This window comes from Triturus cristatus, chromosome 3_1 (assembly GCF_964204655.1).
Source record: "Triturus cristatus chromosome 3_1, aTriCri1.1, whole genome shotgun sequence".
Taxonomy (NCBI): Eukaryota; Metazoa; Chordata; class Amphibia; order Caudata; family Salamandridae; genus Triturus; species Triturus cristatus.
In genome coordinates, this window is record NC_140583.1 from 316,756,010 (window position 1) to 316,769,174 (window position 13,165).

The 13,165-nt window shown below is 39.6% G+C and overlaps 1 protein-coding gene across 2 annotated transcripts in view; it reads right to left on the reverse strand.

Annotated features, from left to right (window-relative positions):
• The window catches only part of LOC146860183 (dual oxidase 2-like), a 130,913-nt gene that overhangs the window by 18,480 nt on the left and 99,268 nt on the right, over positions 1 to 13,165 (reverse strand). Inside the window, exons 23-27 of one of the 2 annotated variants that reach the window (XM_085644016.1) lie at positions 12,876 to 12,968; positions 10,024 to 10,202; positions 4,484 to 4,624; positions 4,126 to 4,356; positions 2,175 to 2,274 (exon numbers count right to left, since the gene is read on the reverse strand). In XM_085644016.1, coding sequence (XP_085500142.1) covers positions 2,175 to 2,274; positions 4,126 to 4,356; positions 4,484 to 4,624; positions 10,024 to 10,202; positions 12,876 to 12,968 — 744 coding nt within the window. The remainder of the gene's footprint in view (positions 1 to 2,174; positions 2,275 to 4,125; positions 4,357 to 4,483; positions 4,625 to 10,023; positions 10,203 to 12,875; positions 12,969 to 13,165) is intronic. The other variant, XM_085644018.1, reaches the window with a different exon arrangement.

The window sequence follows — 13,165 nt, forward strand, 5'->3', positions numbered from 1 at the left end:
GTGAATATATTGATCAGTGGAGTAAAGGGAAAAAAGGGACAATGGCAAATATCCAATGGGCATTGACTGTAAGGGGCGGGGACTGTGAGCAGGTGTAAGTACTACAAGGGTATGGTCCAACTTAGAAATAGTAATGGGCAGGCGCGGCTGGCACAGGTAAAAAGGCTGGGGAAAGTGGGGGTGCGGTGGGTGGGGAGGCAAATGGACAGAGAACGGGATAGGGAAAGCTACATTTAAAACACAAATAATAACCACTTACTCTGTGATGACACGAGCGCACGGTATGTGTTTTTACTTATTTTTCATTTTACTTTCTCTATCTCATTGTCTGTCTATTTGATTCCCCACCTGCCCCGCAACGGCCCACCACTGTTACCAGTGACGGCCACACTTGGTACTGGAGGGACTGGCATATGAGTGTACATTTGCACTCAGGGCTGGCTCTAGGGCGGTGCGATTGGTGCCAGAGCAGCGGCGCTGACTTTGGGGGGTGCCGTGTTTTCAAGTACTACATTGTTTTTAAAGCATCTGCAGCCGCGTTCCTTGCCTCCAGAAATTTTCAGGCAACCATGAAAATATCATGATAACTCTGGAGATTGATGGACCTGCTGCAGAGAGATCAGAGTTTTGTCTAGTAGAAGTTTTGACTCATCATAAAGTAGTGCAAGAGGTTAAAATGCCTGCTGCAAAGCACGTGTACCATGCCAATCACAAAGTGCATATAACTTAAATAGGTCAGTAAGTTGCTGCTTCTGTCAGAGACACCTTTCTATTACTTTCAGTTTTGTAAGTTTAAATCTAATATAGAACAGTGAGCTATTAACTATCATCAAAGAGCTGTATGCAAATTGTATGGTATAGATTAGAGCATTATGATTTTACCCCCAGTCTTTCATTATTCTGATGTTGCATAAAGGGTTCACTTGGGTAGAAATCATTTTTTTTAGTAACGCCAACCCCCAACCATGGTGTTTATGTTTTAAATTCTGATTTTGCGCTTCTCCAGGCCAAGCACTCTTAAACTATACTGTCTTCCAGTAGGGATGACTTGTGACTCCTACACCTTGTAGTCCTCTGTCTGATGTAACATTAACTATACACTGATTTACACACTTATGATTCATGGTCTCTGTGTAATGTGTATATGATGTAAAGTGCTCTGACACCTTACACTAGTATGAGAGGCGCTATAAAACATGAGCGAGAAAGTTGTTATGGAGACTTGAGGGTCCCTGTTATAGGGTGGTAGTGAGGGAATCAGTTGAGAAGGAGGTCATTGGGGGAAACTAACAAATATTGTCGCACTGGGCGCCACCAGCGCTAAAGTCAACCCTGTTTGACCTCCATAGTCCATCTCCCAAAGTCAAAAACAGAAATTTCAAGGTTTATAGGAAAAGGAGCAATGCAGGTAGAGTTGGGCTTCCATTTTCAGGAATTTGTCTTTTCTACGCTACAATGCTACAAATCAAGGTACAGATGGCTTGTATCCATACAAGGGAAGGAGAGAGGGAGAGAATGAAAAAGCCTACCAATGCATCGCTCCTTAGCAATAATTACCACACCAACAGTATACTAATCTATGAACACTCCTATTTGGTGGTTTTTAAGTGTTGTATGTTTGGATCTCATAAAAAAATGGTACTGTCTTGATGAAGACCTCGTGACCCTATGGGCATGAAAGAAGGCTGAAACAAATTGACTAGATAGGGCATCAGGATAATAATTTCACTTTCTATGCATTTGTAAAGTTTTTTTTTTATTTTTTATTGAGAAAAGCAGAATGGAATAAATTATTGAATGTTTTCTCCCAGGCAATGTTGGTTCCATAAAAATCACTAGATTGAGACAGTAAAATAAATGCTCCTACTAGCATCGTTGAGCCCATGCCGGCAGGAACAATGTCTGGGTGTAGAGCCCGATAATGAAGTAAGCTCCTAGTTGAGGGAGAGAGCTAATATTTCAAAATACAACATTTTTCTTAGAGGATCCAATCGTACACCACTTAAAACACTAGATAAGAGTGTTTGTAGCAGAATTGTAAACAAAGCAAGTGCTATTTCACAGTGACATCCCCATGTTGTGGCCTTTTGCACGTCCAAACAATAAGCTTAGGGCCCCAAAATCCCACCCACTTCTAGCACATTATGAATCCATTGAAAAGTGTTAACTCTTACCCATCGTTGGTGAAAACGTTGGCGAACATGCATGACAGGAGGCTCAAAGGGCTGACCGAGAAAATGTATACATTGACCACGTGGCCTGCCGTGTGAAGAACTGCAGGACCCAAGACAAGAAAAGTGTTTGTACAGCTATACCCATTAATATGTGACAGCGAAACAGCAAATAAACAAGTTATATAACAGTGATTGTCTCTGAATTTATTGACAATGTAATGCGGCATCTAATGTCCTTTCCTATGATCACACTTACAATCTAATCTCAAACTGAATTGAAGAACGACAAATTGCTGGACAATATTTTAATGGTGTGCCCCCAGATTGTCTCAACGATATCAATGGGACGGACTATTGAGGCAAGAATAAAGAATATGAAATATTGACAGGTAAGTAAGTCTAGAGTTTCCACACCTAACACCACATATATGTACCTATGCTGTACGTAGGTATGGACTTAGGAATAGTAAATCTATACTTCCCTATATGCCTTTATCTTTCTATATTTTGTCCCTTATCTTCTGTCCTCGATATTAGTATGGAACAATATTGTTGGTGTCGATATTCAGTTGTGCAATCATGTTAATGAGATATTGATAATTGAGAACAGGAGGAATAAAATGCTACTAAACATTACTAATCTAGTTTAATTTGTCAAATGTTACTTGTTCTTCCAACTCAGCAGCAACTGGCGCGTTTTTCTCAGTTATTTTCATTAATATTTGCTGTTAAACATTAAAATTGAATTTACATAGGTCATTTGGAAGGTCCTTTAGGATTCTCTGCCAGGGCTAAACGGTGCCAGCTTCAGACTGTGATCAATTCAGCCAAAATCAAGTGTAGACAATAAAATATATCAGCACCTTTATTTCTTTCAACAGTGATGGCGAGGAATGGGAATAAGAACAAACTAGAAAATGTCACCATTTTAGATTGATATTAGATTTGAGGGGGCACCCTAAGAGATACAAAGATCGTCCTGTATGTTCCCATTCTCACTTCTGAATCTATCTAAGGACTCACTGATAAAGAGATACAAGAGATGCAAACCTCATATATCCTAAGTGGATCTTGAGACAAATATTTATTATTATAAAGATGTACTGGTTCCAGATCTCCCTTGAAGAGGAGCAACTTAGCATAAACACAGTTTTGAAAGCACAGCTTGGGCTCAATTATCTTATTTAGGAGGAGATTCTGGTTCTGACACAAGACTTCTGGTTTTGACCAGGGATGACTTGCAAGTGCTGGCTTTACTGGAGGCTGCCATCTTCATCATTACTCACACATTAACTAATCTTGTAAACTCTACACTGACACTCGTTTCACCGCTTTATTAAAATCTGTGCTCTGTTTTGCAGGCAAAATTAGTCTTTATAAAGTAATTTAACAACAATAAAGAAAGTAAACATACTCCTTAAAACTTTTGTTGTAATTGCCTATTGTAAATTGTCTTGTAGCAGAAACATAGAATGTAGTGTTTCGCAGCCATGCAAACCTTTCTGAGTCATTTCTCTAAGTTCTGTGAACATGCAAGAGGTTACAGACTTGAGGCTGCCATGAAGTCCAGGATGAATTATTTTTCCAAGACATTCCTATACTTGGAAACTATACTTGATTGCTGTGTTAACTTTTATGAGGAAGAAAGTGTTTGCATGCAAAGCAGCATCATGAAATATAAATATATCAGGGCTCTGTAACCGGAAAATGCGATTCTGAAGTTTGGGAATCAGCCGATATATTGAAGCTGTCAATACAACTCTCACCACATTTGTCCTAAAAGGCAGTTTATTAAATGGATGAAATGAACTTGAAAAATAAACTATTATTTAGTGAGCAAAATTAATGCTCCCGAAATCCTCACTGTAGGGGAAAATATAAGTGTTAATTTAATTTGGTTGAAACATTTTGATGTCACAGGGAGGAAATCATGCACACACTCATAACTTACTTGAAAAGACAACAGCAGCCATGGCAATCCAGCGATGGAAGTCCACTGCTGCATCGAAAGGGATGTATCGGTTCAAGAAGGTCTCACGCAAGAAGGTGATGAGGTTCCGGCACATCGTGAGCAGGATGTACGAGTACATGAAGGAGATGGTGGCTCCAGCTCCCCGAGAGATCATGATGCCCACAAACGTGGTCTGCGCAACACCAGTAGGTGGAGATGCAAAGCCGTAATCTGCAGACGGAGAACGCAACATTGAGAGAGGTCAGTAAAAGCACTGGCTCCAGGCTCAGGGCAGCTACAACTACAATGTTGCTTAGGGTAGGGGATATGATTTTCTCATTTAAAATATGCAAAATACTTGACGGATGTTCTCCACTCCTTTCGGTCTGTTCCAGTTCATAGGCTCCTCTGCTCAATCCCATGTAGTTGATACGAGAGTGGAATCTCGCATGCTGATAGACCAGATGCCCCCAAGTGACCTGAGTGCAGAGTGCATTACCTGCCAGGAAAGAGGTATCCAAGCCAACTCAGTTTTAAACTGCTAGTCATTTATTTTAAAACTTTCTTCTGCTTTAAATTACCTTGCTAATTTTTAATGGTTTAGATTGGCAATAATGACCTTGGATCCAGGCATTTTCAGTTTCACACTGTAAGGTATTTTTTGCCAAAGAATGCCCTCCCCGTAGGTCATTATTGCTTAAAGCAGCAGTGCTACAAACATCAACAGACCACAAGTGTGTCTGTTTTGGCACTATTTATCCGTTGCTGGATCCTAATATATGCAAAATTGATTTTCAGCTGAATACTGGCCCTTTTCTATAAGTAAACAATATTTTAGCATCAAAGTGAAGGATTTTTTTCAGTATGTCCCTGATATTGTTTAAAATATCAACTTTTAAGGTGTCTCGCCTTGCTGCTTAGTTAATGTTGGGTTAATCAGCTAGGGCAATGGCTGTTGTATGGTAGAGTAATCACGGTCTTTACAACTTGTGACTGGGACTCGGAAAAATTATATCTAACCAGGAAAATGTAAATTTCTCCTGAATTTTGTAATTAGAGAGAGATGTACATGTTATGTTTTTATGTCAACAATGACATTCATTTTGGTAGTACTGCTGCTTTAATAAAATGCCCTGTAGGTGTCTTATACTGAAATAAGTTGCCCCGTCTCACATGCCCAAGGTGGAAGACTGAATGCTTCCGCCATCTCATGTCTTACTCTTTTCAAGCAAATGATTCATTGGATTAGTGCTGGGGGCTACTATGTTGGGAGCCGTTCTTTGTTCCCTCCTAGCCAAGCGTTTCAAAAGTAATGGCCATTGTGCTCAACATTATGGCCACCCCTTCTAGCTTAGAGGAAAGGACAACCTCAGCTCTTGCTTGAGAGTAATATTGGGCAGTGTGATGACTGCACACAGGCAGTAGTGGCAGTCTGAAGAAACAACATTGGGGTCTTATTTTAGGTTCAGCACTTACAGGGCGCATAGTGTTTGTTATTTCTGGAGGCTGGTTAGTTTTGCTGTCTGTTAGAATGTGTTAGTATTTGTGAAAAGTGTTGAATTATCGGTGCAGGCAGGTTGAAACTGAATTCTACCGAAATCTGGGATCTTTCAAGAGTTGATGACTCAACCAAAGGAACGGCGTCTCTCCAGCAATGGAGCAGTTATGGCAGTGTGAGAATTACACACTATTCTGTCCAGAAATATAGTCATAGCTGTTTCTGCCTTGACTAACAACCACAGGATTAGTAGATACTAGTCTCATAAAATCTAGTTTTGTGAAGTTTGCCTCTGCCTTGGGAAAAGAAAACAGACCAGATCCAATGATCATTTTCAAAAGAATCCCAACAGCTTCCCATTGGGGCTTCACAACAGTGAGCTTCACGCAGCTGAGACAATAGCTTTTAAGTAGGCGACCTGTCCTCAGGCAGGTGGCACATAACCAATATGGTTGATAATACTGGAGAAAAATAATATATAAACATTTTATTTTGAGTTTGAGTTTGAGGGCAAAGGGAGACTTAGTTGAACACTTATAACATTTCTTTGATCTAGTATTATACCATCATCACAACACATTATCGGCTCCAATCATCTCTAGCCCAAAAAAAAAAAATCTCCAGGCAGTACTTTATATTAAATGTGTAAGCCACTTTGTAGCTGTTTTACTATACAATAAAATACCGATGGACTAGTAATTAACTGTCACATGCTCACCCGATCATAACTGTTTTCATGACTACTAATGAGACAACTTTATAATGAACACAGTTTTTGAAGGTGGATAAAATCAAGCATCAATCGTAGAGATTTTAGTTTTATGTTCAAGATGAGCATTTTCAATAGGTAACTTTATCGAAATATGTGGCCACTTGCGCATGGCTCTTGGTTTCTCTGCAGTGTCGTTATCCATTGCTGGAAGCCGTACCTTACGGCAAGAATGTCTGTAGACTGTACTTGGAGAAGAACCCAAAGGTGAGTACAATCATCAAATTGGGAGTTCTCAAGATACAAACAAGACTTCCTCTACTTTTCAAGAAGCACAAAGCAGCAATGAAACTATACTAAAACATGCACTTATATAACCTTTAAAGACTTTTTTACTCTTTCAATTCTTTAACAACATAGCAAATTCATCTTGCTTCCCGCCAAATCTCCACTTTATGAACTACACATTCGACATTTTGTAGTTCCCATATTTTTGTTTTGGTGTTTTGTTTTAGAGGCTTCCTTTTTTTCAACAGAGGTTAAACAGATACAATTCCTCAGATGAGAAGATTTGGCTCATCACAGCTTCAAGTTAGGTTTGTTTTGCCTGTTGATACTACTGTTGTTGCTCTTTTTTAGCAGGTGACTAGTTGTGTAATTCACCATCATAAACTTAGCACAATTATCCTCGAACACATACAGGAACATTACTGACTCAGCGTAAAGGACTAACCCCTTTACACAATACTTATTTTGATCTTAGTTCTCTCCACCTTTTGGTATGTGTTACTGTGCTCTATTTGCCGTCGATCACTTTGTGTAACTGTATGATTCTAGCACTTGTGTGGGCTATCACAGCAGGACAGGAGTGTGACTTATGTAGCACACACTAAACCTCAGAAGCAGCTAAAGAGAGCCTATTAGTTGACTCAAATAACAGCTGATATGTTGTGTATATCTGGCTCCCTCTGAAGACAACATAATTTAGTTAGTAGAACTAAGAGTTCTGCAGCCGTCTATTTGGGAATGAGTTTCGCAGAAAACATTATTTCGAAATAAGAACACTGAATCTGAAGGTAGATCAGTGCTACCTGTTAAATCCCACTTTCAGCCTTTATTTTAATCGGGATGTTGTTTCTTTTATCCTCTCCGAGACAATGTTAGATTTAATGATTATTTTTGTCTCTCCACTTCTGTCAAGAGATTGCTGTATGCTTTTACTACGAGTCCCAATGAATCACCCAGACCTCCACCCCATCCATCCTCCTTTAGCCGCTAAAGTGTAAATACGAATTCGCAGTGAAGTTCAGATCTTTGATGTGGGTTCAGCACTGGCTTCTCTCAGTCATACCCACACTGGAAATGAACCAATAAGGTCGCCACATGCCATTGACATTAGAAGCTCTATGTTTGGGATGGGCAACCACTAAGCGGATTTCTGTTGTTCTGTCTTTAATGTACTCCTTTTGTCCTCTCGAAAGGCAATCAATAGTATGCAACTCCCCTTGACCCGACTTGAAAGGAGACGTGTCCTATCTATAAGTTGTTCAATGTCAATAAGGCATTTCTTAAAAGTAGACATATTATGTAATTATTGTTATTTCGAATTTGTAAGCTACCCTCTATCTAAAACATTAGGGTACTTATTCCAAGTCAAAAGATTCAGTGGCAAATATACACATTTTAAGAATAGCGATTACCCAATTGTGATTTTCGGTGAATCTGAATCAGGAAATTGCTATTTGTAATGTATAAAACACATTTGGTTTCATTTAGCAAATCATACCTCATGAATATTAATGAGGTATGTTGCATTTTGTGACCTACTAAGAATTGCAGCCATCACAGGGATGGTGGCCGGCTGGGGTCACAAGACCACCATGTCTGTTATTGCTTTTTAATAAAACAATCTTCTTTTAGTAAAATGCAGCCTGTTGCATTTAAAAAGAAAAAATTGTGGCACCACTGACTGCTCATAAAAAACATTTGTAGCTGCATTAACAATGGGGAAGGAGTCCCATGGAGACCCCTTTCCATTTGCGACTGGTTACCACCTCCTCTGAGGTGTCGGTAAAAAATTAATGTTTTGTGACCGTAATTTGGTTGCGAAACAATCATTCATACCACTGTGAATTGGTTTTACAAAGGGAAGCCCTAAACAAGCCCCTTCCAAATACCGATTTGCAAACCCAAATTGCGATTCGGCAAAAGGGTAGCTAATTGCAATTTGGCTTTTGAACATTTTAAAACGCTTTTTTCTGTTGAAAATAGCTCGATGCTGCAAATTGTGACATTTGCAACCTCAAAAAAGATTTTGTACATATGGGCCTAAGTTATAAAGTTTAGTGCTTTGCACTTTCAAAGCACGCTAAGCAACAAGAACAAACTGCAAACAATGAGATGGCACAATGTCATGATGACATAGCATAATGAACACACAGCGGTATACATTCTATAAAATCATTGTGCATTAGTAACAAGTACTTGCAGGCTTTACACGATGAGTGACACTAAACAGTGAAAGCAGCAATGTTAATGGTATTAAGCAGCCACTTCAAGTTATATGTTAAATTTGCCATACAGCTTTTTCTACTAAAAATAATAAAACAATATACACAATAACAATAAGAAACAAAAAACATAGAAAATAGAACAAATAGTGAAATTATGCTAGGACATTATTGTTATTCTTCAGTACTTCTAACTATCTTTCTATCAATAGTGTAGTGGAGATACGCCGTTTCATGTGGTTGATAGGAGGGGATGTGGTTTATATGGTGACTTTTAAATATAAGGACCTGGGTTTTAATCTTGGCTTCAGTACTTAAGAAAAACTGGCACTCATTATGAGTGGCCCGTTAATTTTCCCAGTATCTTTAGCCCTTCAGAGCTGCTGATACCAGAAGGACTAGGCAAGAGTTACAAGGGAGTTATCAGTGAAATCCTAAGGGTTCCCGTAGAAATATGGAACTACTGGAGGAATCAATAATTCCGCGTCCAATGCCCTGGATAATTATATGCAACTGCATTATTCAACTATTTAAAGACTCAGTTTGTGTACCTTATCTTGCATTGTCTCTCAATCCCCCATTGATGCACAGTGCTCTGTCTATCCCCAGCTAGTTTTATTATGAATAAACACCAATTCATATATGTATATATTTACTCACACATATTTCTATATGATAAAGGCATAGGCATCCATTGCTAACACTGTGTGGATATGTGTAATTTTAAAGGCATGAATCATTGTACAGGATTTCAAGTATTATGTACCTTGAAACATTAATCTTTGGCCCAGTATACTTTAAAATCAAGACTGCTAAAATCCAGAAGTGCAGATTCCAAGGTAAACTAGGTGGTTTGGTCATTATCCATGAATCTTAGGGTGATGGAGAGACAATTGACTCAAAATCACAAATTGTACAGCAAAGACCGTGCCAGTGTTTAGGATCAAAAAGAGGTGTATGATCCATATTCAACTGTCATCCTGCAGCTGGTGAGACAGGCAGATGCTAGTCCCTCTACTCCTAATCCAACTGAGGGCAACTAATTTGTCCAAAATGCAGCATAGTACAAAGGGCTCTGCATTTCTCTGTATGCACTCAGCCCATTCTTTCTTTCTCACTGCCTTTTTCCCTGTACACTCCCTACTCCCGATACACTAATCCCGAAAGCACAAAATACTCACAGTAAGCTCGTTCCGCAAACAGCCCAAGCGAGATGGCATAAAACAGGACTACGCACACAATGTGACGACGGTAGTTTTCAATAAAGCGTTTAAATTGCTGGATTTTTTGTGCCACTTTGCTCTTGGGATATTTTTCTCTCCTGGCTTCTGTGTATAAATGTGCTATTTGATAGGATCTCCTGGAAAAGAGAAACACACAAAAACATTATGCAAAATGATGAGGTAGATGCAATTCTCAATTCTGGATGATGTCTCAAACATCAGAAATATAAATAATACAGAAAGTGGGAGTAGTATTGACTGTAAAACCTTTGCAAAGGGAAGTTATGGACGTGGTACTCATATTATATGGTATCATTTGTAATAAGAATATCATAAACATTCTCCGTATCCCGCTCAGTATCCAGCAGGGCCACGTAAACCCAGTCACAACTTAGGAGAGCGCTGAAGGAATAACTCTTTAAAGAACACTACATCATGAAGAAGTCCATAGCCAATCTCCGAACCCCGTGTCTCCTCCATACATTGATTGACTATGTCTTTGCTTTTGATGCTGTACAGTGCTCTAATTTTGGTTTTAGTTTCAGCTTTATGAGTAAAGTTCTACCTTCATGCCACGTTTAGTGTAAATCTGTTTAGTCATTCACGCTGAAGCTGAAACCAAGATTTCCTATTGCTGCAAAAATGTAACCCACTCATTTTTCATACCCCCTTAACTTTTCCCATTTCACTGTTAATCAATACAATATGTGTGAGGCTCAAATGCATAAAACTTCTGAAATTTACCAGATATGTTCAGCAATGCACACAACACATGCCATAGCTTCCGACCGCTATGAACAAAACATATTACTCAAGAACAACATGGCCCATGTATGCATGCATTTGAGCCTAAACCACAACTCAGTTATTGACTGTGTTTTTTTCAGTGAATAGGCACATATACGTATACATACTATATTTGAAGGAATGGCATGGTTAGGGACCAAAATCTAAAAATCAAAACAAATCTCGAAATGTGTCTGTCATGGCGAGTCACCCAACCATAACTCAATCATTCACTGCTGTTAACCTCTCCCCACAATCACTGCTGACATCATAAATGGAATGATCAGTGACATCTCTGAAGCAAAAAAATATTTTATATATATATACATATCTATATCTATATCTATATCTGTATCTATATATTACCTACTGGCGGTCGCCAGTAGGTAGTTATAGTTAGGACCACGTTTCCATAGGAAATCCGCAACATTTTATTTTGAATAACTTTGGCGCCGGTCGACGAATCCTCGCAAATTTTTCAAAATAGGTGGGGCGCTACGCTCCGCTCCTACCCTGAAAGTCTCGGGGGGATTCGTCAAGCGGGGGCTGAGATAAAAGGGGGGTCCCAAAACGCGTTTTTCCCATGCATTTTTCCATAGGACCTTTAGACACAGCTACAGCCCGAACGGCTGAACAGAATTACTAGAAATTTGGCAGAGAGGTAGTCCTCAGGTCAAGGAAGTGCCTTTTGTAGGTTTGGTGTAAATCTGTTCAGTAGATTGTGAGAATATAGCCTTTAAATCAATATATATATCTGAGCCAGCTTACGGTGCGCTTACGGTACGCTTACCGTACGCGTACGGTGGCGTGCGCAAGCGCGATTCTGATTGGCTCTTAGATCTTAGTAAACATTCGAATCGGCCGAAACCAGGAAGCAGCGGCCGCCATTTTCTCTCTCGCACTGAGAGTGTGGATTAAAATACAAAGCACAAATACATGTAAAGGGGCTGTTTGGACAGCTCCAAAACACCTAGCCATGTTGAGGGAGTCCCCAAAGATCCCCCAAGGCCAAAAACAGAATTTTTATTTTTTCGCTAATTTCGCCGATTACGCTTACCGTACGCGTACGGTAAAAAAATATTTTTTAAAAAAAATTATCCACACTCTCCCTACCCCGTGTGCAAATGGTGCCCGAAGGGCACCATTAGTGCATGGCTTATAAGAGGTTTTTGAAAAATTTAAATATTACCTTTCAAAACGAAGTGCATCATATGTCCTCCATGTGCGCACGGTGCGCGAAGCGCATCGTGCGTACATGGCCCATCTAGCGTAACGTGGGCACGCGGTGCGCGTAGCGCACCGCGTGCCCACCGTGCGTGCACGGCACTAACTGCGTAAAGTGGGCGCGCGGTGTGCGAAGCGCACCGCGTGCTCACTGTGCGCGCACGGTGCGCGAAGCGCACCGTGTGCGCACGGAACGAACTGCGTTAAGTGGGCGCGCACGCCACGAATGGCGTAAAGTAACTTAGCATTTAAAAAAACGTACAAATTCACTAAAAAAACCATAGGTTTCACACACGTTATAGTTAGGAATTAGCATTTAAAAAACCTTGCAAATTCACTGAAAAAACCATAGGTTTCACACATGTTATAGTTAGCGGAAATTTTACTGATAAAAAACCAATGAAATTCCCCCGTTATAGTTAGTGCAGGCAACTATAACTCACGCGACCGCAATCTTCTGCTGATTACATATGTGTCTTTATGAAAAAAAAATATTTGTAATATATGTATAGCTAAAAATTTATGGAAGAAGACATGGGCAAATAAGTGTCTAAATACAGTATTAGCATCAGCAGAGGATTGCGGTCGCGTGAGTTATAGTTGCCTGCACTAACTATAACGGGGGAATTTCATTGGTTTTTTATCAGTAAAATTTCCGCTAACTATAACATGTGTGAAACCTATGGTTTTTTCAGTGAATATATATATATATATATATATATATATATATAGAGAGAGAGAGAGAGAGAGAGAGAGAGAGAGAAATGTGAATAAGGAATATATTTGACTTGGATACATACTTTCGGCCGGTTCTCTTCCTTATTTCCATGCCTTCCGACTCCACAGTCTTGAATTGCATCTCAGCTGTTCTTGAGTCTCCATTTGGGAATTCACTAACCAAACATAACAATAAGACATTTAGCCAGAGAAGTCTTTTAAGAAAATATGAGTGCCAATTTAGGGCTAGCGTATGTGTCCATGATGCAATAAAACATGGCAGGGTAGGCATAAAAACATTCTGCTGCTGATTGTGTTGAGATACCAACAATCTTGCTAGAATCAGTCACACTGGATCATTTCGGGCTAGTTA